The sequence below is a fragment of the Anabrus simplex genome, chromosome 14 (assembly GCF_040414725.1).
Source record: "Anabrus simplex isolate iqAnaSimp1 chromosome 14, ASM4041472v1, whole genome shotgun sequence".
NCBI lineage: Eukaryota > Metazoa > Arthropoda > Insecta > Orthoptera > Tettigoniidae > Anabrus > Anabrus simplex.
In genome coordinates, this window is record NC_090278.1 from 58,141,589 (window position 1) to 58,167,726 (window position 26,138).

General features: G+C 42.9%; 1 protein-coding gene across 1 annotated transcript in view; it reads left to right on the forward strand.

Annotated features, from left to right (window-relative positions):
• Positions 1–26,138, forward strand: part of LOC136885338 (sodium/hydrogen exchanger 9B2) — a 162,097-nt gene that overhangs the window by 54,891 nt on the left and 81,068 nt on the right. The window contains exons 2-3 of the mRNA XM_067157851.2: positions 5,402–5,755; positions 25,664–25,846. Of these exons, the coding sequence (XP_067013952.1) occupies positions 5,403–5,755; positions 25,664–25,846 (536 nt within the window). The 5' untranslated portion in view covers position 5,402. The remainder of the gene's footprint in view (positions 1–5,401; positions 5,756–25,663; positions 25,847–26,138) is intronic.

The following is a 26,138-nucleotide window of genomic DNA, read 5'->3' on the forward strand; positions in this document are numbered from 1 at the left end:
TACTTTGGTCCAACCCTACCGTTCTTACCGCCTACAGTTCCTTCAAAAACCAACTGCACAAGTCCTGGGTGTCTTTTTTTTTTTGCTAGGGGCTTTACGACGCGCCGACACAGATAGGTCTTATGGCGACGATGGGATAGGAAAGGCCTAGGAGTTGTAAGGAAGCGGCTGTGGCCTTAATTAAGGTACAGCCCCAGCATTTGCCTGGTGTGAAAATGGGAAACCACGGAAAACCATTTTCAGGGCTGCCGATAATGGGATTCGAACCTACTATCTCCCGGATGCAAGCTCACAGCCGCGCGCCTCTACGCGCACGGCCAACTCGCCCGGTCCTGGGTGTCTTAAGACGTGTCCTATCATTCTGTCTCTTCTTCTCGTCACTCGGCTCGGTTCCAACCAGCGTTTTGTCTCGGGGTGACTCGGCTAGGCTCGGCTCAACTCGGTCGGATGGCGAAGCGCTGCAGAGCAAGTGAGGAAGGGAGAGAAAGGCGGAGCGAGCGAGACAGGCGTAGGGAGAGAGTGAGAGAGAGCACTACTGCTTAAAATCTAGGAGTGGGTGTCTACACTCTGGTCAACCTATACCCGTAATATTGAAAGAAGCATTCTGACAGATAATGCTGGAGGGAGGAGCATTACACGTGTCATTTCATGGTGTTGCCACATTCCTTTCTCCTTCCCGTCGCTTATGACTCTATTGTTCATTCGTTCACACCGCTCAGAAGTGAGAGGTTTGGCCACTCCAAGCAACACGAGCCGCCCAGCAGGCTTATCTCCGTGGCAACCCACGTTTCCATGGCAACCATACTCCCTACTTCCCAGCCAGGCAGGCAGTAAATGGAACTCCCTCTAAGAACTTTCAGAAGGCATCTTTCATTATAACGACCATAGCTAAGTCGTCTTTTACAGCTTGCGCCGCGCAACGCACCGGTGCATGCATCCTGAGAGACCCTGGAATACGCTAAGGGAATAACCTTACTATGTCTCTCCTATTAACACTGAAGGTAGTGTTTTATAGTTATTTTCTAACTACTGGGTTCGATTCAGTGTCGCAGTTACGGGATCCTACTTGCCGATACGACGTCTTACAGTTACTATTCATCTCGCATGTTGGCACTTAGTCATATTTTTTTCGTGATTTGGGAGATACTGACACCACCGTGTTGTGAAAAAAAAACTTTTTTTTTGCTAGGGGCTTTACGTCGCACCGACACAGATAGGTCTTATGGCGACGATGGGATAGGAAAGGCCTAGGAGTTGGAAGGAAGCGGCCGTGGCCTTAATTAAGGTACAGCCCCAGCATTTGCCTGGTGTGAAAATGGGAAACCACGGAAGTGAAAAAAAACTAGTGTTACATTTGCGAGTATAAGTAAAGCATATTATCATTTTCTGTAGGGTTGTAAAATTATGAATACGGCCTCATTTCATCCAGTTCCTATGTAGAATTTAATTACACTGTCTAAGAAGCAAGGAAAATTTGCAAGAACTCCTCCCAAAATGGAAGCAGCGTCATGTCTTCTACAAACCTCTCTTCAAAAAGCTACCATAACTCATAAGTATTTACGAGGCATTGGAATAGGAAGACATAGCAGACGGTATCTATATACCGCATTGATACGGCAATGATAATATGAGTTACAACATTATCCGGGTAAGAATTTCTTTTAATCCTGTCTCTGTGATAAGTTTCTAACATAATGAGAATCAGTTGAAATGTGTTGTATGTCCGGCGCTCCCTTCTCGCTCCGCCAGCCAGCTACACGCGCGCCAGTGTGTCATTCCTCTAGCCTCGACGCGCAGCTCTCAGTGCGCGTGCCTGAACTGTCGTGTGTGTACTATAAAGAGGAACTCCCAGCCTGTCCAGAGATCTTCTCTCCAGGATCTCAAATCTGGGTAAACCTCAAGTGAACTCCACAACTCGTCGCAGAAGACACTCCTGTTATTTTTGATCGGCCGGGTGGCTACACATCTTTACTTTCCACTCGCGCCGAGCCAACAAAGCATATATAGGCCGACTCCTCGTTGGATGTCAGCCTCCCTACCACCAACCACCATGACGACCACCACCACGACCATCACCACTACCTTTGCGACCGCTGCTCACACCTTTTCCTCGCTTTCCATCACAACTGTTACGTCGTCCCATTCATCGCCGCTTCTATCCACCTCTCTCCCCGCGCTACCTCCTGTTGATCCACCTCGACTATTACGTATTCCTCCCCGCTACTTCACCCGCCCTTCTACGCTGTCTACATCTGCCTTGCCGACCACGACATCACCACCACCACTGTCCGTCGTAACAGCAGCAGCCGCTCATCAACCTCCAACACCGTCAGACACATCAGCCACAAACGAAGTCTTCAGTTGCGTCGTCCGCGGCGTAAGCCCACTCATCCCGGCAACTGACATTCAAGAACAACTTCGCCTTCAAGCCATACCCGTCAAGAGGGCATTCCGTATCTACAACTCCACCGGTCCGACGTATTTAATCAGACTTCAGCTTTCCAGTGCAGCAGCCGTCGCCCACCTGATCTCCAGCGGAGCACTTCTCTACGGCCGTCGTCATCCCGTCGAACCCTCTCGTTCACCTCCCCGCCCTAGATATCACCACTCCACCTCTCGTCGCCATACCCGGCCTGATCATCCTCCCTTCCAACGCTCTATCTATGTCCGTCCAACTCCTTCTTCTGCTAATATCTCCCTCCCACCACCACCCACCCTTGAACATCTCCGACACCTCACAACTGTCCTCTATCACATCGCTTCAACACTTTACCACCTTACACTTCCACGAAACTTCCTTCTCGACACTCCTGTATAAATCTCAATCCGTATAGCCAGTCATCCAAATTTTCACACCGTTTTTCCCTCTTCTTCATTTCAAACATCCCACTGTTCTCTCCACATCTCCCGGCCCGAGAGATCGCGACACGATCTAGGGCCCCCCCCCCCGTCCTTCGGGCGGGGAATGAAAGCTCTGCAGCAGCAGCAGCTGTCCAGATGCCCACTTGCCCCGGTGTCCAGCTCCAGAATACACCCTACGTCGAGCACGGAGGCTACTCCTCTTGAAAATGTGCTTCGACCAGGTGGACTGAATTTCTGGCAGTACGAGGTCTCACCTCTGGTCACCGCTCCTCTGGCCTATTCCGCTGCCCATATCCAGTCATACTATTACATACCGCAATATTTCCCTAATTAATGCAAGCTCCCTTGGTTTCGCCAAGTAAGAATTCTTCCTACATTGAACTTGCTTTTATGAACTCAGCAAGGAAGGACTTTCCAAAACATTTATGTCAGTACTTCTGATAGTTTTCGACTATCAACTTTTCATATCACAAGGACTATCTTTTCGAGATAGAAGTGGATGTAAATACTGCAAACTTGTATATAGTGTACAAAAGATAGACTCTTTCTCAAGATTCCTAATTCATTTGCTTCAAGTTAAATTTCATTTTTATTTGTGTAAATAGTGTATTTTGCATTTGAAGCGAATAATAAAGTTGTGTTTTGTAAATCTCAACCTTGGTTACAACAAAATGGAAGGAAATTTCGTTATCAACCTAACCTAAAGCTTGTCTTGTCTCGACTTTGAGTAGAAGAGCAAGAGGGATTCTAAATCACTGGTGTGAGCATTCTTTCTGCTGAGTCAGTACCCGAGGTTATCGACCCCATGACCACGTGACCGGCCACGTGCTATTGTTCGTAAAGAAAGCCACGTAGATTTTAAATTCGGCGCCCTCTGCGTCGTTAAGATGGCAGCAGTGAGGTTAGACCCTGTCAAGGTGGTAGCAGTCAGGACAGCGACGTTCACATGTTCAAAATACGCGCCCGCGTGGTTAGGACCTGTCAAGATGGCAGCTGTCAAAAGCACGTGGATTTTAAATTCCGTGCCCTCTACGTCGTTAAGATGGCAGCAGTGAGGTAGGGTCTGTCAAGTTGGCAGCAGTGAGGTTAGCGACATTCTCTTTTCCAAAAAGGCTATACCTTTATTAAGGTCACGGCCGCTTCCTTCCCACTCCTATACCGCTTTTCACGAGAGTTTAATCCTGATGTAAACAAATAAGCGGAACACCTTTCCTATGCACGTGGACATGGACGTAGTTGATTGGAGAAGCAACCGTCGCACTCACTCGACTGTATGTAAGCTCGAAGAAAATTAGTACGTCGCAAGAATTTTATTTTATTTTTCAATGTATTACATTTAGAGAGTTTGGAAGAGTACGTAATCAAATTAAAATGTAGTTGTCATATAGCCTATACCGGTATATATATGATTTTGTTTTAATAAAACAGTGATTAAATAACGAGAAATGAAGGCACAAGGCGTGGTGTAATACAGGAAGTCTTCTCGTAGTGAGGGAAAGTTCCAAGCTTACAACGTGGAGATAAGGTGTTGCATCTTGCAGCAGCAATTGATGTCAGTATTCACAGTGAGAGAAATGGAGCAAGAGGTAGGACCATCGCGTGTAGTGAAGCACAAAACCACTCAGAAGTGACCATCGTGAATGTGTTCAATGAAATGTCGTATGGCTTTTAGTGCCGGGATATCCCAGAACGGGTTCGGCTCGCCAGGTGCAGGTCTTTCTATTTGACTCCCGTAGGCGACCTGCGCGTCGTGATGAGGATGAAATGATGATGAAGACAACACATACACCCTGCCCCCGTATCATTGGAATTAACCAATTAAGGTTAAAATCCCCGGGACCCTCAGACCGAAGGCCAGTACTCTGACCGTTCAGCCAACGAGTCGGACAATGTGTTCAATAAACTAAGTGAACAGAATCCAGGTTTAAGTCACTTATTCAGAAGTTCAGATCTTCGCACTGCTGTCGTATGTGATGCACAGCCCTGTACGTCCGAACACGAGACGTTCACGGGGTGGAAGTCGGTACTACACTCTCAGCGAATCACAACTCTTTCTTTGGCGGAGGCGTGGACATACCATGTTTACATCAAGATTAAACTCTCGTGAAAAGATATATAGCCCTTTCCCCTCCTATCGTTGCCGCAAGACCTATCTGTGTCGGTGCGATGTAAAGCAAATTGAAAAAAAAAAGTGTGTGCTTCTTTGCTTAATTCCTCATTGGAATCCGACTTGATTACGAATATCTTGATTTATTTCAGCTTTACTTTTATAATCTACTTGGGTAAGGGAACCCCCCATTAATGATGCCTACAGTGAGTTTCGTTTGTTATGGTTATGTCACGTGGTTTTAATATGTAACTAGTCAAGTTGGCAGCAGTGATGAGCCATTAAAAAGGAAGATAATAGGGCAGCGTTATTTGCTTTTTAGTGTATTTGCTTACATGCCGAGGACTATATAGACCTTCCAGGGAATACAAACATATTTTTAATGTCAAAATAAAAAAGTCGTGCATTTAAGGGGTGCTGTTATTTTTTCAGGATGTCTGTCAACGAAGCCACGCCCCTTCTGTTCGCCTCAGCCTCAGCGCCCACTCTGACACAGCGAGTACTGACATGGGTGAGGGACACTTGGCGGCGGGTGGCAGCCCTGCTCGTCTTGGGGGCTGCTATATGGGGTGTGGCTTGCGCTCTCGGCGGTGAGGACGCCTTCCCCCCGCACGGTCAACTGTTCCAGCTGGCCTTACTAAGCGTGCTGGCGTATGTGGCAGGCTGGATCGTGAGCTTCGTCCATCTGCCACCCCTCCTTGGTATGTTGCTCACCGGAGTCCTACTGCGGAACATCAAGGTCGTTCAATTCACCGGTAGCTACTTGTTACTGGAGGGGACACTCAGGTACGTGCACAGAAGCACCACCTTTTTCTTCTAATTCTTCATCATCATCAAGGTCCCGCCGAGTTAGGATGTTTATGAGTATGGCATCTTCTTCTATCCAACCAACATTGTACCTCCTTAACTGTGCTCCAGTCCAGGTTTCTCTCTAATTATACTATTCTTGATCATTTTCAACCACCTTAGTCTGAGTCTACCTCTTGTCCTCCCTTTTTCTAACTAACTGTCCATCATCTACTACGCCATTACTTCTGTTGCGTCTGGACAAGCAATGTTATTGTGAATCAAGAAGGCGGTGAACTTGCAAGTTAAGTTTTAAAAACGAAGAAGAATGATCCTTTTGTTGTGCTATGTGATTGCTGTGAAATTGGCTGAATCTCTAAATACACTGATATAATTTATTTGTGTGATCTCTTTGACATGTCTTAATCTAGTTTTAAAGTTGTCTTATTTGTACATTTTCTCTGACACTTTCTAGTCAGATGTTACTGTTGCAACCGAATTTATTTATGCACCAGTTGGTCGTCTTAAGTTCAATAAAACCTTATAAAAGGAGATTACATGTTCCTTTACTTCAATTTATTAAACTTAAGAAGAAAGCAAGATAATAGAAAAATTACTTCGTCCGGAACGTTTAAGCATTGGCCCAGAATCCAGTAACGCTCAACAAGAATGGAAACATTGGTACAGCACGTTCAAGAACTTCATTTTGGCGTATCAAGTAAGTGACACTGACAAATTACGCATATTGATCAACCATGTTTCACCTACCGTTTACGAATATATCAATGAAGCCAAAACTTATAATGACGCCATTAGTATCTTGGTTAGTATTTTTTCCAAGCCCGTGAACGAGATATTTGCCCGACACAAATTGGCAACTAGGAAGCAGCTATCTGGCGAAACTGTATCGATATATCGATAGATATATACATATATACAATCTTTAAAGCTTCTGATCAAGGATTGTAATTTTAAAGCTGTGACGGCAGAAGTGAACAGAGACGATTGTATACGCGATGCTTTTATTGCCGGCCTTCTCCACTCAAGCATTCGTCAGAGGTTATTGGAGAATCCTAATCTTACTCTCGAGGAGGCTTCGATGAAAGCAAAGGCTTTAGAGTCGGCACTGGAACAATCTATTCAGTACCAAGGACCTGCTTTAGTCAATACTAGAGGCGGCAAACTATCGATAGTAATCGCCATCGATATTTTCCGATATTATGAGCTCTACTATCGATAGTAATCGACAGTTTTCAAAAAGTGGAACGAATCATATCATTATGCATGAAAATAGGACCTTCACTGAACACAATCCACACAAAAATTCAGTAGAAATGACAACTATTTCATGCTATGTAATTTCTGAAATTCAAATCGGAATCACTCATAAATATATTTAGTGGCACGTCCGAGACATTCTCGAGCTGCACGCGCTTGCCCATAACTTGACCGCCCGAGAAACGTTCGTTCAGCTGCAGTGTTCATTTGCGATCGCCCGACATTTTCTCGGGTATAGTAATATCTTTGGAAATATGTTTTACAGCCTTCTGAACGGATGGCAGGAGAGTTTTCAGTTGCTTTCGTGAAATCTTTGGCCTAAAATTTGCCTTATCTTATCTCGCCTATAAGTTATACAATCTCTGACTCACCACCTGACAAGGTAAACAGAAATGGCGAGCGCGAAAAGGAAGAAATGTTTGTCTGATGACAAAATAAGGGACTCGCCTACATCAAAGATGAATCTCTAAATGATACTGGTAATTCTGATAGTAGTAATAATGATTTTTCGCATGATGACCTGGTATTTCTAATGAATGTGAGGAAGATATTTTTGTCGGAAACAATGGTGATGGTAGATGTAGCACATACATTCGTGTGGAAAAAATGTAATCCTGTAAATACTGAACGATCTAATATAATTCCATTTGCGGGTATTCTGGTGTAGGGGTTCTATTACAGTATTCCACGCTCATTGCACTCAGCTAACTTTTCATCCTCACTACGCCTAAACCACTTCCAAACATCAGGTATCTTCCCTTTGGGTATCTATATATGAAGTTCACAATTTTAAACCGGTATATTAAAGTTACTACCAAACAGTGAAACATCTGTACAATTTCTGTTAGTGCGAAAAATAAGCCAATAACGAAAAAAAAAACTATCGATAGTAAGCAACTGACTATCGATGCCAAACGATAGTGGTCGCTATCGATAACTACCGATAGCACTATCGATAGTTTTCCGCCTCTAGTCAATACTGTCCAGGAGCATCGTTTCTCTAGTTCATCTCATTCAATCGGCAAAAGGCGTCAATGTAGCTCGGCGGGTAGTGAAATATCAGGTGAGGTTGTCGCTGCAACAACGAAGAAATGCTACTTCTGTGGACTTAATTATCACAACAGAAACTATTGTCCAGCAAGGGAGGCCATTTGACGTGCCTGCTCAAAAATCGGCCACTACGCAAAGGTGTGTAAGAGCTCAAAATCTTCAAACTCCAACAAATCTTGCCATTGTCATACCATACTTTTAGCTTCTATTTCTCCAATGGGTTGTTTATCTAAAGCTATAATACCCATCCGTTTGAATGGAATGAAGACCAACGCTCTAGTTGATACGGGCAGTTCAACAAGTTTTATTTCCGAGAAGCTGGTCCATAAGCTCAAAGTACCTATTTCTGCTAGTAGCCTTACTGTTACTATGGCTTCAACATCGCTTAGCTCTTTAGTGAAAGGAGCCTGTTCTATAAAAATTGAAGACTGCGTTTACAAAGATGTTGAACTTAACATTTTGACAGACCTTTGCTCTGACGTCATTTTAGGACATGATATACTTGGCCGTCATTCATCTGTAGAGATTAAGTTTGGGGGTCACAGAGAACCTCTAAGTATCTGCGGATTAACAGTAGCGAAGGTCGAACCTGTTCGACTTTTCCGAAATATACCTCCAGATTGCAAGCCAATCGCCATAAAGTCTAGACGCCACACAGCAACTGATACCAAATTCATTGAACAAGAAGTTCAACGACTTTTGAATGAGGATGTTATAGAAGAAAGCTTTTCGCCATGGCGTGCTCAGGTTCTTGTTACCCAATCAGAAAACCACAAGCGCCGTATGGTAATTGACTATTCGCGAACAATAAATCAGTATACCGAGCTAGATGCTTACCCACTCCCACGTATCGAGGATATAGTTAACAAAGTAGCAAATTATGAAGTGTTCAGTTCAGTTGACTTCAAAAACGCCTATCACCAGATCCCCATCTGTGAGGAGGATCGCCCTTACACAGCATTCGAGGCATGTGATAAACTTTGGAAGTACAAACGGATTCCATTTGGCCCCACAAATGGAGTATCTTGTTTCCAAAGAACAATAGATACGATCATCAAAAATGAAAGACTTAATGGGGTTACTGCTTACCTAGACGATATCATTGTGGGTGGCAAGACCAAGGAAGAACACGACTTCAATTTGAAGAAGTTCCTGAAAGCCGTGGAAAAGTAAGAATTCACGATCAACGAGAAGAGTGTTTATTCGGTCAAAACAATAAAGCTACTAGGTTACGAAGATATCCGTGGTAGTTAGAGGTGAAAGAAGGTGCGGGCTGGAATAGGTCTCAACTACAAAATTAAAGTTAATTTAAAACTTTAACAAAGGGTATATTTTCTTTTCAAAATCAATCAATAACAAAGTATAACAGGTACCAAGTAGCAGATCAACAAATTAAGAAATTACAATTACAGATCGTTACAAGATTTGGGCTTCGAGCCCCACACTCACAATCCTTGAGCTATGAGCCCAACTTTACCAAGGTACCAAGTTCAAACAAAGGGGCAGAAAACCCCAATCATGCCAAGGAGCACTTGCTCCCAATTACCATGTTAAGCCTCCTAGAGGCACACAGAAATCAAATTTAGGAAAGAGCAGACCCGCTCTCAAAAATTCAAGCCTATCAAAGGCCACAACGAATTTCACTTCTAATTGCCCTCAAGGCACACATATAATGGTACAGGGGTACCTCGTACCCAATCTACTGGGCCTTCGCAGGAAGGAAAACAAAACGGGTTAAGTAAATGGCCCCAAATACAAAACTGAATGGAGGCGATAACTTGCACTCCTACATAAGTTTTTGTCTTAAAACCTATGTGGCGCTAGGCCGATAATACAGGGGCTAATCCCAAGCTAGGGAGGTGACCCGTATGAGAAAACGTTACTACATTAAAGAAGAGAAGAACAGTTATGGAAACGTAGTCACCTCCATTTCAAAATGAAGGGGAGTTCGAGAGGGTGAAGCACTCTCTATCCCCGCTTTACAGTAAAAGATATTTGTAGATTTTACATAAATAGAAAAGGAATTTACATTTTTAAACGATGGGTTACATATTAAAGGATTCGAACCTTCTCCGAGAGTTAAACTGCTGAGCTAGCAAGAAATAAAGATGTTAATAGGCCATTACCTTGTTGAAGAACTGCTGCTTGAAGAAAGAGGTGCTTCCCGCCCCCTGCTACATATTGACACACTGAGTTAGATGTTATACTAGTGGCACGGAGACAAGAAAATCAGCAGTTTTTATACCCTCGTGGAAAGTTCGAGACCTTTCAGGAATGAGTAGACACCCCCCCTCAATTTTATTGGATAGCTAAAAGTTACACATCAACATCGAAAAAGAAAGACACTATTGGTCAGAAATTAATTACAAAAATTAGTGATTGGTTAAATTCAAAACAGGCGGAAAGAAAGGATAACTGTAGCCAACCCACAAACCACAGAACAGAATTTAGTAAAAACAAAACTTAGGAATACAATATTTCTTCAGGAGAGTACATTCCTTTACACCATAGTGTGTTATCATAGTTTTTGGTAGAGACATCTGTTAGAGATTGTCCACACTCCTTAATCGTTGAAAAACAAAGGCAAATCAAAAACACTCAGTGACGTCTTCTGAATAACTGTGGAATTAGTGCAGTAGTTAAAGTTCCAAGTTTCTCCAGTAGAGAAGTTTCAATTGGCGCAAGATTTGAACTTGCGTTGTGGAGGTGTACCGCCCGGTACAGACCTTCCCCCTCCCCCCACAAAAGTCTTTCCAAGGGGTGACACAGAAGAAAACACAAATTTTTGTTTTAAAACGAAGTCCAGTTTTTTTGCTGATAATTAGAAGAGAAAATATAACTTTTCAGTAGTCGGAGGTCTCAGAAGTTGTTTGATATAGGTGGGTGCGACTAGATTAAGTCCAGTTTTAAACCTTTTTGTAGTAGATTTTGATGAAAGGTTTCTATGTGTGTAGTAGTTATATTCATAAAAAAAACTTTAATTCTTGAAAGGAAATTTTTTTGAGTCCACCAAATGTTAATTGGAGCAAAAATGTAGTAATTGCGGATATGGAATGTCCATGTAGCTTAAGTAGTACATAAGCTGTCGATTAATGTTGACTGTGAGAACTGTCGCCGCTGCTTGTATTCAGGAGGCCGCTCGGACCCCTCAAGTACCCTGAGATACACCTCTCCCGCTACTATGAGAGGGGTAGTCGTGGTGAAGCACGCCGCAGACGCGACGATTGTTTACAGTCCTCGAGCAATTGCAGGTGCTGCGCCGCACATCAGGCTTGGCCGGAAGGAGGACCCAGGCTCGCCGTACACTGGTTGACCTCACTGGAGTGGAGTGGGCCCGTACCCCACCTCAGTGGCGGTACGGCGCCGCACGGTTGCGGGAGCACTGAAACATTAAGATCTCGGCGGCAGAATTTGTGTTGGACCATAATGGTTTTAGGGTACTGTCTTGGAGTTGCGGCAGAGGGGCCAGCGGCGTGGAAACTTTTATTTAATTACTTTTATTTTAATGCCACTGGTGTGGTTTAGCAGGAGACGGGAGCTTGGTAATGGCCTTACGGAGAGGACAGCAGAGTAACCTCAGGGAAGGTTTCACAAAATTTATACAGAGCTGATTAAAAAACCGAAATGTAAAACTATAAGGGGCAGAAGGCCTAGGATTTAGAGAAAAATATAACCTTTTTGGGGTTCTTACAAGATGTTAAAGATCCAATGAGCAAGTAATTTACACAGGTTTCACCTGGGAAAGGTGAACCCTAAAGATTCTCTCAGTGGCTGGATTGCTCACTAACAATGTCACCGGCGTTAAAAAAATCCAAGACGGTGCACGGCCCGTGAAATCTGGGGGCAAGCTTGCCCGTGGGGGCAAAATTCTTGACCATAACTTGGTCTCCTACATTTAAGTTGGTGGGCCTCCGTCCACAATCATATCTTTCCCTAACCTTTTCATGAAAAATTTTAAGATTGGCCTTGGCCTTCTTCCAAAGATCTCTAATATTATCTGGATCTATTGTCTCAGGTAGAATATCATTAAGAGACCAAAGGTTAGAGAGCGGCGTGTTGGGAACAAACTTGAACATCAAAGAAGCTGGAGTAAATTTATGGGATTCATGAACCGCCGAATTCAAAGCAAAAGCTAACCAATGCAGGGACGTGTCCCACCTAGAATGATCGTCGTGATGATAGGCAATAAGAGCCGACCTCAGATTACGATTGACCCGTTCAGCTAGAGATGGTTGAGGATAGTATGCAGACGTTGTTACATGTGAGATAGATAGTTCAAAACAGAATTTACGAAAGAGATTAGAGGTGAAGGCTTTAGCATTATCCGACACAATATATTGACACGGACCAAAAGAAGCAAAAATAGAATTTAAACAACAAATGGTGGACTGAGCGGTAGCCAGCCTAGTCGGAAATAACCATGAAAATCTTGTGAAACCATCTACACACACCAAAATGAATTTGTTAGCGTTCCCCTTTGACTGGGGGAAGGGGCCTACGTAGTCGATATAAAGACGCTCCATGGGGCGCGACGCTTGATGAGAAGACAAGAGCCCTTGTTTAGTGGGCATGGAGGGTTTACTAAGCCAACAAGATTTACAAGATTTTACCAATTCACGAGTTTCACCGTCCATGCCTTTCCAGATGAACATTTCTCGGATCTTTTCTCGAGTTTTGAAGATACCTAAATGCCCCCCTAATGGGGTCTCATGATAGTACTTGAAGATCATTGGTACAAGAACAGCTGGAACTACAACTTTCATCTTTTGATCATGCCTCGACGGGCAACATAAAACACCATTCCTCAATACATAAGGGACGACATGTTCCCCAGAACATGGTAGGGGCCAGCGTCGGATCTTCACGTTGATATTTCTCAAGATCACTGAACAACATGGGAGCATCCGTTAGTGTGGCATTTACACCAGCAGATATGGACTCGGGAAGTGAAGAACAGTCTTCCTGTTCAAGGGGCTCTACATTATTAGAAAACATACGGCTTAGTCCATCAGCCACAACATTTTCAGTTCCCCTTATATGCCTAACATCAAATTGGAAGACAGAAATTCTGGTGGCCCACCGGGCTATACGACCAGTACGACGCGGCCTAGCTAAGACCCAACTTAAGGTTTGGTTATCAGTCTCCAAGTCGAACTTGACATGTTCCAGATAGAGGCGGAACTTTTCTAAAGCAAACAGGACAGCCAAACCCTCAAGTTCATAAACGGAATACTTGGCTTCTTGAGCCGAAAGAGTCCTAGATGCATAGGCGATGGGTTGCCTCCCTAGTTCAGTCTCTTGAAGAAGGACCGCAGCCACTGTCGACGACGACGCGTCGGTTTGGACGATGAATTTCTTCGAGAAATCCGGCATAGCCAGAACAGGGGCATTACAAAGAGCTAATTTCAGGTCTTCAAAAGCGGCTTGTTGAGAAGGTCCCCACTCAAATTTGACGCCTTTCCTACGAAGAAGATTCAAGGGCGCCGCTCTATTAGCAAAGTTGGGAATAAATTTCCTGAAGAAGTTCACCATACCAATGAACCTAGAGATACCTTTGATGTCCTTGGGAGGTTTGAAATCACGGATGGCCTGTGTTCTAGAATGATCTACAGCGACACCATCGGGCGACACAATATACCCTAGAAATGACATGGAAGGCTTAGCAAACGCGACTTTGGACACCTTAACTGTTAACCCTACCTTACGAAGACGATTAAGGACCTCTTTCAGATGATCAAGGAGTTCTTCAAAAGTCTCAGAAAATACGACGACATCATCCAGATAATGATACAAGTACTCAAATTTGATGTCGGAGAAGACCCTGTCTAGCAGTCTCGTAAGCACGGCTGCCCCCGTGGGGAGCCCGAAACGCACGCGGTTGTACTCATACAAGTTCCAATCCGTGGCAAACGCTGTCAGGTGTTTAGATTCCTCTGCTAGTGGTATCTGATTATAAGCCTGATTGAGGTTTAAGATGGTGAAGAACTTAGCTTTACGAAACCAAGAAAAACAAGAATGAAGGTCTGGAAGGGGCACAGACTGTAACACCACCTTCCGATTGAGAGCCCTGTAATCAATCACAGGCCTGAAACCACCTTGGTTTTTCGGGACTAGAAAAATAGGCGAAGAGTATGCCGACTTAGAGGGGCGAATAATACCATCTTTTAGCATCTGATCTATGATTTCTTTCAATGCCTTCATTTTAGGTGGAGATAACAAGGTGGAAAACGGACAGGAATCGAATCCGTCGCCTCAATCTTGTATTCGATAAGGTCAGTAACACCAAGAGTATCAGAGAAAACATCTGGAAACGACTGGCACAACTTACGAATACTATCAGCCTGCTCCTCAGGTAGATGTCTAAGGTCTAACAACATCTCATCCTGGGTAGGCGAAACAGATGAACATTATACAGAACTACATTTTAATAAAGGGATATGGAATTTACTAGCAAATTTGAAAGTGCACGACTTACTCTGAAGGTTGAGCACTAGGCCCGTGTGAGACATGAAGTCCGCTCCCAAAAGAATGGGGCAAGACAAGTGCTTCGCCACGAGCAGTTTTACTTTCCAAGTGAATTTCAAAATGCGTATTTTAGCATATAGAGAACCTAAAATTTCTAATGGAGATGAATTAGCCGAAACATATTGAACCGAATAAGAACAAAAATCAGGAAGTTTACAAACAGTTTTCAATTTGGAGTACCATTCAGCCGAAATAATAGAACAAACACTGCCAGAATCTAATAGAGCAGTTACAGGTTCATTATTTAATTCAATTTTGAGAAAGGGAACAGGTGCGGGTGAATCCGCCGCAATCCTAAGACATTCTCTGGGACCTTCAAATGGGAATGTAGAACAGTTCTGATTTTCCCTGCATTTTCGTCGGATTTAATTAGGGCTGAGCCTTGGAAAGATGAATCTGTCGACTCAGCCGGAGCCACTAGTCACTTATGCTTGTTGGTGGAAGTTGCACCCGAAGTTGAGCAGGAGAGGGTGCTGTTAGCATTAGGGCGGTTCTTGGCAATATGGGAAAAAGCGCCGCATTTAAAACAGCCTTGGGATGACCCTGCTCCATTCCTTGTGCCACTAGATTTAATTAATGGACACTGGTTCCGAAGATGGTCAGGAGACCCACAAGCATAACATTTACGGGCAATGAAGGTTCGGCGCGGTGGAGGCCGAAAATTACTAGAGGATGGAGGGGGTTCTTTCGCGACACGCAAGGTATCGGCGTATCAAACTCCTTCCGCTGAGACAGCCATAGCCTCTAACTCGGCGAAAGTTTGCGGACGCGACGCAAAGCACAAGTATGACCTGTATGATGGCGAAATTCCTTCCACAATGGCCTGTGCAATCTGATCTTCAGGAAAATAGAAGGCAAATACTCTGGTATAGAATTTAATATCTTGGATGAAGTCGGCAAGATTTTCATCCAGACGCTGTACGCGGTAATAGTACTTCTGTATTAGAGATGACCTTGCCCTAGCCGGAATGAAGTTTGCTAATAAATGGGCGTGGAAGTCTTCTATAGATGATTGGTCAGCAATGGCTCTTACTATTTTGTCAGATAGAATACCAATTGAATAGGGATAAATGATCTGCAAAATTTGACACGGAGAAAGAGAAAAAACAAGAGCATGATCCTGAAACTCAACGAAAAATCTTAGAAATGAAATAACGTCACTGGTAGAGTTAACAGAAAACTTAGAAATCCCTCTGAGCAACATAGATAAAGGATGGGGCAAACTGCTGAAAACAGGTGACGTAGTAGGAAGGGGCCTAAGTGGCGGAGAAGCAGATTCAGAAGGTGCATTATTCAACACAAAGGGTGGAATGGATGTGCGACGAACGGACTCAGTTCCTAATGGAACAGAAGTTTGTTGGGCTTCTACAGATTTTGTACTTTCTTCCCCCGTGGGATAATGCTCCTCGCTGACAACGTTTACCGGAGTGGGATTGTCGGTTTTGGGGGGGACTGCCCCAGTTAACAAAAGGCTAACCTTACTGGACAAATCAGAAAGATTTTCGAGAACGACACTAGCTTCCTTCCTTTGAATGTCATTCGACTTTAGCGACAATAGATCGGTGACCCTATTGTAACAATGAAACAATCTAGCTTGCACACGTTTAAGTTGATTTGGAGAAGGATCATTTTCTTAAAAAAAACTAACTACAGATGCTAGCTCAGTAGTATTGTCAGTGATCGTGGAGAGAGCGTCGTCAATCTCTTTCTCTCCCAAAGTGGGGATGGAAATAGGCAAATCAAGGGACTCTTTAAGCTTGTTGGTATCTACTGCAACCGTGCCTCCAGAGTGCACATTTCTAATTGTTAATTCATAAATCAATTCCTCCTTGCGCAAATAGCCGGGGTGGAGGACATCACGAGGGCCGGACATGATAGAAAAGATATTACAAATGTAGAAAAATTGAAAAATTCCAGCGACTGAAAAAATGGTTAGAGTTCAAAAGCAAAGCAATGTTTAGCCGTCAAAAGGGGCTAAATTGAGACCCATTCAACCACGCTCTGCTACCACTTGTTACGGAGATATCCGTGGTAGTTAGAGGTGAAAGAAGGTGCGGGCTGGAATAGGTCTCAACTACAAAATTAAAGTTAATTTAAAACTTTAACAAAGGTTATATTTCCTTTTCAAAATCAATCAATAACAAAGTATAACAGGTACCAAGTAGCAGATCAACAAATTAAGAAATTACAATTACAGATCGTTACAAGATTTGGGCTTCGAGCCCCACACTCACAATCCTTGAGCTATGAGCCCAACTTTACCAAGGTACCAAGTTCAAACAAAGGGGCAGAAAACCCCAATCATGCCAAGGAGCACTTGCTTCCAATTACCATGTTAAGCCTCCTAGAGGCACACAGAAATCAAATTTAGGAAAGAGCAGACCCGCTCTCAAAAATTCAAGCCTATCAAAGGCCACGACGAATTTCACTTCTAATTGCCCTCAAGGCACACATATAATGGTACAGGGGTACCTCGTACCCAATCTACTGGGCCTTCGCAGGAAGGAAAACAAAACGGATTAAGTAAATGGCCCAAAATACAAAATTGAATGGAGGCGATAACTTGCACTCCTACATAAGTTTTTGTCTTAAAACCTATGTGGCGCTAGGCCGATAATACAGGGGCTAATCCCAAGTTAGAGAGGTGATCCGTATGAGAAAACTTTACTACATTAAAGAAGAGAAGAACGGTTATGAAAACATAGTCACCTCCATTTCAAAATGAAGGGGAGTTCGAGAGGGTGAAGCACTCTCTATCCCCGCTTTACAGTAAAAGATATTTGTAGATTTTACATAGATAGAAAAGGAATTTACATTTTTAAAAGATGGGTTACATATTAAAGGATTCGAACCTTCTCCGAGAGTTAAACTGCTGAGCTAGCAAGAAATAAAGATGTTAATAGGCCATTACCTTGTTGAAGAACTGCTGCTTGAAGAAAGAGGCGCTTCCCGCCCCCTGCTACATATTCACACACTGAGTTAGATGTTATACTAGTGGCACGGAGACAAGAAAATCAGCAGTTTTTATACCCTCGTGGAAAGTTCGAGACCTTTCAGGAATGAGTAGACACCTCCCTCAATTTTATTGGATAGCTAAAAGTTACACATCAACATCGAAAAAGAAAGACACTATTGGTCAGAAATTAATTACAAAAATTAGTGATTGGTTAAATTCAAAACAGGCTGAAAGAAAGGATAACTGAAGCCAACCCACAAATCACAGAACAAAATTTAGTAAAAACAAAACTTAGGAATACAATATTTCTTCAGGAGAGTACATTCCTTTACACCAGAGTGCGTTATCGTAGTTTTTGGTAGAGACATCTGTTAGAGATTGTCCACACTCCTTAATCGTTGAAAAACAAAGGCAAATCAAAAACACTCAGTGACGTCTTCTGAATAACCGTGGAATTAGTGCAGTAGTTAAAGTTCCAAGTTTCTCCAGTAGAGAAGTTTCAATTGGCGCAAGATTTGAACTTGCGTCGTGGAGGTGTACCGCCCGGTACAATCTCCAATCATGAAATTCGCCCATATCCCGACCTTATGACACCTTTACAAGAGCTCCCATTACCAACTGACACTGCTTCTCGTCGAAGAGCGATGGGCATGTTCGCTCATTTTGCCAACTTCATCCCAAGATTCTCCCAGAAAATACATAACCTTTCAAGTGGTAGTTTTACATTAAATGACAAAGCTATTGAAGCAATTAAAAAAGCTGAAAGATGATGTGAAAAATGCACTAGTATCAGCTATAGATGATAAAGCTATGTTCACTGTAGAGACTGATGCTTCAGAACACACCATTGGAGCAACACTAACACAAAATGGACGCCCCATTGCGTTCTTATCTCGCACACTAAACCGATCTGAACAACGACTTCATGACTAAAATACGTTGGAATATCATTGAAATAATGTTGAAATATCAAGAACATTATTTAAGGATCACTCAAATATCAATTAAACATTATTAAAATATCATCTGGATTTCATTGAATATTACGAAATTCATATGTATTATCTTTGTTCGTTTGTTTTCTCAAGTCTTCATCGTGTAATAACGACAACAATATAAGTAAGTTCCATAAATATGGTTCAAAAATTACCATTCAGCTATATACCGACTCAAATAAAACCGAACATAAAATATTATTTATACTAGGTAAACTAATTTAGTCATATAACCTCCTGAAAATAAGTAGGAATAGCCTACCATAACACACATGTGCAAACAAGCTAGTCAAACATCTAAGGAATGCCATACTTCCCTTCATAAACAATCATCTTTCCGCGAAATTAAGACGGAAAATGGTATCGGAAATTTATCTGTTTACGGGCAGTAGTCATTTAAGTCATGAAGACGTTTCCTCCCTCCAAACATGCGCTTGACAGGAAATCAACTTGGGCATAGCTTATTATGTGAGATTCTTCAAAAAAAAAATGTTAATTTACAATCGTAAATGCCTTGTTTTAGGATATAATTTTCGATGACCGTACACCACAAGTAGCCTGTAAGTTCATTAACCTCTTACAATCGTATGCATGTGCCATATAACCCGACCTCGTATACCGCTACTTAATTCACATGACGAAAACATCAACTATAACCTAATATTAGCGTTATGTTGCTTAAATATTACCAACTGCTCAAATATAGTCGTATTTCACCAAATACGCATTCTATCTATAACAATTCCTCATTTCTTATACACTTCCGTATATCCATTATTTTAGCCTATAATCTCTTAAAATCATCGATCATAACAACGATTCCATATAACAAAATCATTCGTTGCTTTTCATATGGCGCAGTATACGTATATTACATTCACATAATCTCATCACACATCAAGGGTTTACAGTATTCCGTAACACAAGCAATCACATATCCCCAGCAAAAGAACGCATGTGTTAATATTTCAGGTTCTACTTACTTACCAGTACTATTGGTGTCAAGTTATCGTTAAATTGAGTTCTATTAATCTAGAAGACGGTCTTATACCGTTCTGCATTGCACTGGAGTTGAATTACACAATGAAGGGTACAAATCTTCAGAATCACATTGATAACGTCGATTTTCAAAGCTTCACATAAAATAAACAAGCATTCCTACTCATTGAGTATAGATTTGAGATGTCAATGACTACCTAACTCCATATTCTAAAGAAGTTATACGGATTCCTTTTTAATGACACTATTCATGGAACTTATATCTTGAAGAATTAAACATTAACCATATTACAATCATATATTAAAGTAGTTATTTAACATCGTTCATCCAAATATAAGTAGTATAAGGAGAAGGTAATCTCGTCAAAGCTACCCGTCCCTTTGAGCGCATCAACATGGGCTTTAAGGGACCTTTACCATCCAAATCTAGAAACCGTTATCTCCTCATATTAGATGTGTGGAAAACTATAGAACCAGCTTTGAAATCAAGGGGAATGCATATTCAACAGTGGGAAGAAGTTGTACATGATGCCCTCCATACCGTCAGATCACTGCTGTGTACTACTACCAATGAAACTCCCCACGAGCGGATGTTTAAACACCAGAGAAAATCCAGTTATGGACACTCAATCCCCTCGTGGCTTCTGACTCCAGGTTCAATACTCCTAAGGAAGCATGTCAGGCAATCTAAGTACGGACCACTCATCCCTAGTATGCTCATATACAACACCAAGATGGAAGGGAAACTACTGTTTCGACTAGAGACCTGGTACCATTGCCTTCTTCAATAGGCATTTCTGAAGAAAGGGGCGAAGAAGATGCCGGAGAAGGGGCTGTCATACAACATCATTTGCATCAATACAATCCACCGCTGAAAGACATTGCTGAAAAATTGAGACGATCATTTTATGTAAACAACTGTGTCACATCTGTTAATTCAGAAGAAGAGCTACAAGAGTTTATTGATAAGGCTACGCAGATAATGGCTGATGGAAAATTTGAATTAAGAGGGTGGGAGCATACTTGTTTCAAACATCTGGAAGAATGTATAAGGCCATCGTCTGTGCTCGGACTCTTATGGGATAAAGTCTCACTCAAGACTCACTGTTTTGTGACGTAATTGGAATTAGCAAGCCTCAGGGTGTAATTACACGAAGAATTTTGTTGTCTACTGGACAACGAGTGTTTGACCCCATAGGTTTTAGCTCGCCAGTTACCCTTTGTCCGAAGCTGCTCTTACAGGAAAGTTGAAAACCAAGTTGGGATGGGACAATGAGATTGCGGTGGAGTTGCACAGGAAATTCATCAAGTGGGTTGAAGAGCTGCCAGACCTAACAAAGTTAAGAGTGCCAGATGGATCTCCTTTGAAGAACGATATTCATGCTCGTTACACATGTTCTGCGATGCTTCAAATTTTTCTTATGCTAATGTGCCAATGTAATGGTTCAACTGCTACAGTGTAAATCAAGAGTTGTCCCTCTGAAGAATACAACAGTACCAAGACTAGAATTAATGGCATGTTCCATTGGAGTACGACTGGCCTTACAGGTCAAGGAGAGTCTCGAATCGTTACACCTGAAGGAGTACTATTGGACGGATTCCACTTCTGTTCTGTACTGGATCAAGAATAATGAACAGTGGGGGACCTTTGTCAAGAACAGAGTTAAAGAAATACGTGCTTACTCGGACAGTGCAGATTGGAGACATATCCCAGGTCAAGATAACCCAGCTGATCTGCCTTCAAGAGGCTGTGGTGTGAAAAGATTAATTGAATCCGGATGGTGGGAGGGACCAGAGTAATTAAGATATGATGAGAACGAGTCGCCCACAACTCGCTATCAGCCGAATGAAGATGGAATAAACCAAGAAAAAAGGGGGAACTGTTAGCATGTTGACGTTTGCATCGCCCTCGCCTGAAGAAGATTGGTACCTTAAATATTTCTCGAGGTATTCAAGAATTGTACGCATGATGGCTTGTGTACTTCGGTTCCTTAACAACGCCAATCGGACAGAAGACAGGCTTCTGTCGACAAAGTTATCAGTAACAGAAATACAAAATGCAGAAATAAAACTCCTGAGAATTGTGTAGAGCGATGCTTTTCAAAAGCGAGAAAAATCAGACTTTAAATTATATTCATTCCATGCTAGAGAGGGGCTACTGAGAATTCGCACCAAGATAGTGAGAAGTAACGACGAAGAAGACTTTAGATTTCCCATACTGTTGCCACCTGAACATAAGGTAACAGCCTTACTTGTAATGGAAGAGCACTTGAAAGCTTCTCACGCAGGAGTAGAGATGTTGTTATCTATACTTAGAGAACGGTTTTCGATCATAAAGGAAAGGAAGACAATTCGTTGCATTCTGGCCAAGTGTCTCAGGTGTAAAAGGTTTGAATCAAAGAATGCTGAAACAGAACCTGTGGAACTTCCGGAAGCTCGAGTAAGAGAAACGTCCATATTTGAAGTGGTAGGAATTGATCTAGCGGGTCCATTGCACCTAACAGGTAATATAAAATCATGGATAGCAATCTTTACATATGCTGTTGTTAGGGAAGTTCACTTTGAACTAATTACCAGTTTCCTGGAGCGTCAGGGTGATACAACTGGGGAGGATGACCGGGCGGCCTCACGTGCTATGCTGAATAGGGGCCTTGGTGGGGGGTGGGAAGATTGGAAGGGATAGACAAGGAAAAGGGAAGGAAGCGGCCGTGGCCTTAAGTTAGGTACCATCCCGGCATTTGCATGGAGGAGAAGTGGGAAACAACGGAAAACCACTTCCAGGATGGCTGAGGTAGGAATCGAACCCACCTCTACTCAGTTGACCTCCCGAGGCTGAGTGGACCCCGTTCCAGCCGGGAATCGAACTCGGGCCTTCGGGGGTGGCAGCTAATCACACTAACCACTACCACAGAGGCGGACGGTTTGATTCTGTTTCATTCAAAATATTAATGATGTAACTGCTTCAGATTTTGAATGAACGTGACTTGTCCTATAACGACCAGGCATTAATTTATTATCTGCGCGGTCAACCAAAGTGGTGTAAGTCACGTTTGTGTATTGTTAGCTAGTAAGATTTTAACAGCTCTCTTTAAAAGGCAGCTGTGTATATTAACTACCAATAATTCATTTAAAAGAATAAATTCGCCGTCCACAATGACAACAACAAATACACAAGGGAAACTGACTTATCAGGTTGCAGCCACTTTTATGAACAATATTCAGAATATTAAAGAAAATAACTCGAATTATCTGTAGCCTCTGTGATTCAGACGGCAGCGTTTCGGCCTGTCACCGCTGCGTTCCGTGGTTCAAATCCCGGCCACTCCATGTGAGTTTGTGCTGGACAAAGCGGAGGTGGGACAGGTTTTTCTCCGAGTACTCCGGTTTTCCCTGTCATCTTCCATTCCAGCAACACTCTCCTGTTTCATTTCATTTGTCAGTCATTAATCATGTCCCCAGAGCAGTGTGACCGGCCTCGGCAGCCGGTACAATTCCTATCCTCGCCGCAAGATGGGGGCTTCATTCATTCCATCCCTGACGCGGTCACTGACTGGAAAACAGGTTGTAAGTTTCCTTTTCCCTTCAAGCCTCATTTTAAAAGAAAAATCTAGAACACTTGCCTTAAATATCGTTCTCCACAACTTAATAAATAATTAAAAAAACTGCCACCTGCTCTTGTATTAGCAAAATATCCATTATCCTCTTCTTATTCTGCCTGGCCTTCGGTTCCTTACGTGGATCTGACCTAATTTTACGGGGCGATGTATTCACTATTGTGCGTACCTGTCATGGCTGGTAGTGTGGTGTTTTGTGTTTGTAAAGACGTAAGTACCCGGTCCCCAAGGCAGTGGCATTAATCATACGTGATTAAAATATGTCCGAGCAAATAGTGGGTTCGAACCCCACTGTCGGCAGCCCTGAAGATGGTTTTTCCGTGGTTTCTCATTTTCACATCAGGCAAATGCTGCAGCTGTACTTTAATTAAGATTATGGTCGCTTCCTTCACACTCTTGGCCCTTTGTCATCCCATCATCGCCATCAGTTTAAGTTCCAGAGGTCTGGAAAAGATAAGGAAGCGGCAGTGACCTCAAGTTGGGTACTATCTCGGCATTTGCTTGGAGGAGAAGTGGGAAACCAGTTCGAGGCTGGCTGAGGTGGGAATCGAACCACCTCTACTCATTTGAGCTCCCGAGGCTGAGTGGACCCCGTTGCAGTCCTCGTACCATTTTTCAAATTTCGTGGCAAAGCCGGGAATCGAACCCGAGCCTCCGGAGGTGACCAGCGATTCACACTAACCAGTACACTAGAGGCGGGCTGGAACATTCATGCTGAACATAATTTATTTAGTACAGTTTATGGTATCCTGAAACGGTCCGACTCGTTGGCTGAATGGTCAGCGTACTGGCCTTCAGTTCAAAGGGTCCCGGGTTCGATTCCCGGCCGGCTCAGGGATTTTAATCGCTTCTGATTAATTCTTCTGGCTCGGGGCTAGGTGTTTGTGTCCGTCCCAACACTCTCCTCTTCACATTCACATAACACTACCAACCACCACAGAAACATGCAATAGTGATAACATCCCTCCATTTAGGGTTGGCGTCAGGAAGGGCATCCAGCCGTAAAGCAGGGCCAAATCCATATATACGTCGCAGTTCGCACCCGCGACCCCACAGGTGTGGGAAAAACAGTCAGATAATAATAATATAGTATTCTAAAACGGAATACGTAATGAGAAATGCAGAATGATGCTGAAGGGCGTTCTGAATGGAACATAACTGAATAAGAGTAGCTGGTGTGGTGGTGCTGATTATTATTTTAAGAGGAAGTACAACTAGGCAACCATCCTCTAAGAGTAGCTGGGCTACACAGTTGCCTAGTATGAAGACTCCAATACAAAACAATTGTTCACCACCTGTTGCCAGCCGGGGTTGCTGAATCTGCCTCGATGACCGTTGGCCGGAGTGAGCTGCTGCAAGGTCGGTCACCGGGCTTTTCTCTGTAGCTCGCCTACTGAGTACCCCAGTGTGAAGGGCTCCATTTAAAACAATGTTTCACAAGTACGGGCGGCTGGTAGCTGATTTCGGTCGCCTAGTGTGAAGCAGCCCTTAAGAGTAGAAGGTAGGTATCGCGCAGGTCTCCCCACAACGCTTGGTCGACTGTAACGTCATCGGAACCCAGACAACTCGGTGTCTTGTCCTCTGTATGAGGTAATACACAGCTGTGAGCGAATCTGTTTCTACAAGTCAGAGATAAGAGGACTTCATTCATATTTTAACCCAATAATAGATCAGATAGCATAGGTAGCGTTTCTGAGATATTTATCAAGTCTGTATAAAAGGTTGTAACAATGCTAAGACTGCAGTCACAGTGGAATGACTATTCCATATTATGTTCATGTTTCTAACACCTACGCATGACAACAATAACAAGGGGTTCTAATTATTACAGACTCAAAGATTTGCTGCTCATAATTTGAGGAGGAGATTCTTATATTTCTCTGCCAGTGCATTATTCTGTTGTTCAAGCTGTTAAAAATATTTTTGGAAAGGGGTTCTTCGTTTAAAGTCTGTTCCGAGGTTGAAGTACTGGGTTGTGAAATGTCAAATCTGCATTGCAATGTATAATTTCTTATTTTTCAGAATCATCAAACATACAAGAGACTGTCTACTTCATTCTTTGTAACTCTCTTTATTAAACTCTACTTCTTGCACTGTTATAATAATCCTTACCTTTAGCACACAGCAACTTCAAATGTGAAACAGAGTGTGGTTTAAGCTTTCTTCCAGGAATTAACTGACAGTTAAGGCTATTACCAATACCTCCTCACCAAAGTTGGAAAGTTAACTTGCAAACAATCAATCTTAGGACATGATTATAGGGACATCTTGTGTTGTTTTAGGGCGTACTATACACCCCCTCCACAATTACTTCCCACGTGTTTGAGAACAGGCACTTCATTAACCAGAAAAGTTGTTTCATGGGCATATAATTTGTTCACTATGTTTCATCATAGAGGTTCCAGAACGCAGTTCCGGTACGTTCTGCCAAAAAGGAGTGCTGCATACGGCAACATTAGAGATATAGTAATTTTTTGTTGTAACGTGACAGGAACTTGGCGCTGGTGATCATCCTATTACGTGCTGGGCTAGGCCTAGATCCAGAAGCTCTCAAGAAGATGTGTCTCACCATCCTACGCCTAGCGGTGGTACCCTCTCTAGTCGAGATCATCAGCTCGGCACTCATGAGTCGCCTGCTCTTCGGGATGCCCTGGGTTTGGTGCTTCCTGCTAGGGTAAGCTATTTTCACTTGTTAACCTGAGCTGTATGTTCACATCCTAGTGTACGGAAAGGTAGCTTCTTGCCCACCAGGCGCTGCACTGTGTGCACACATCTTTCAGATACTCTAGGAATGGTCTCAATGTGGAAAAAATACCATGCAACATCGTTATCACCCATAATTGATCAGTATCCATACGATTAGTGCTTGTGTTTACCAACATTAAGGTGACAAAGGAAATAATTCCTTACAATGTTATACAGCAGGGATGGCAAACCTATGACATGCAAACACAACTTTTGTGGCA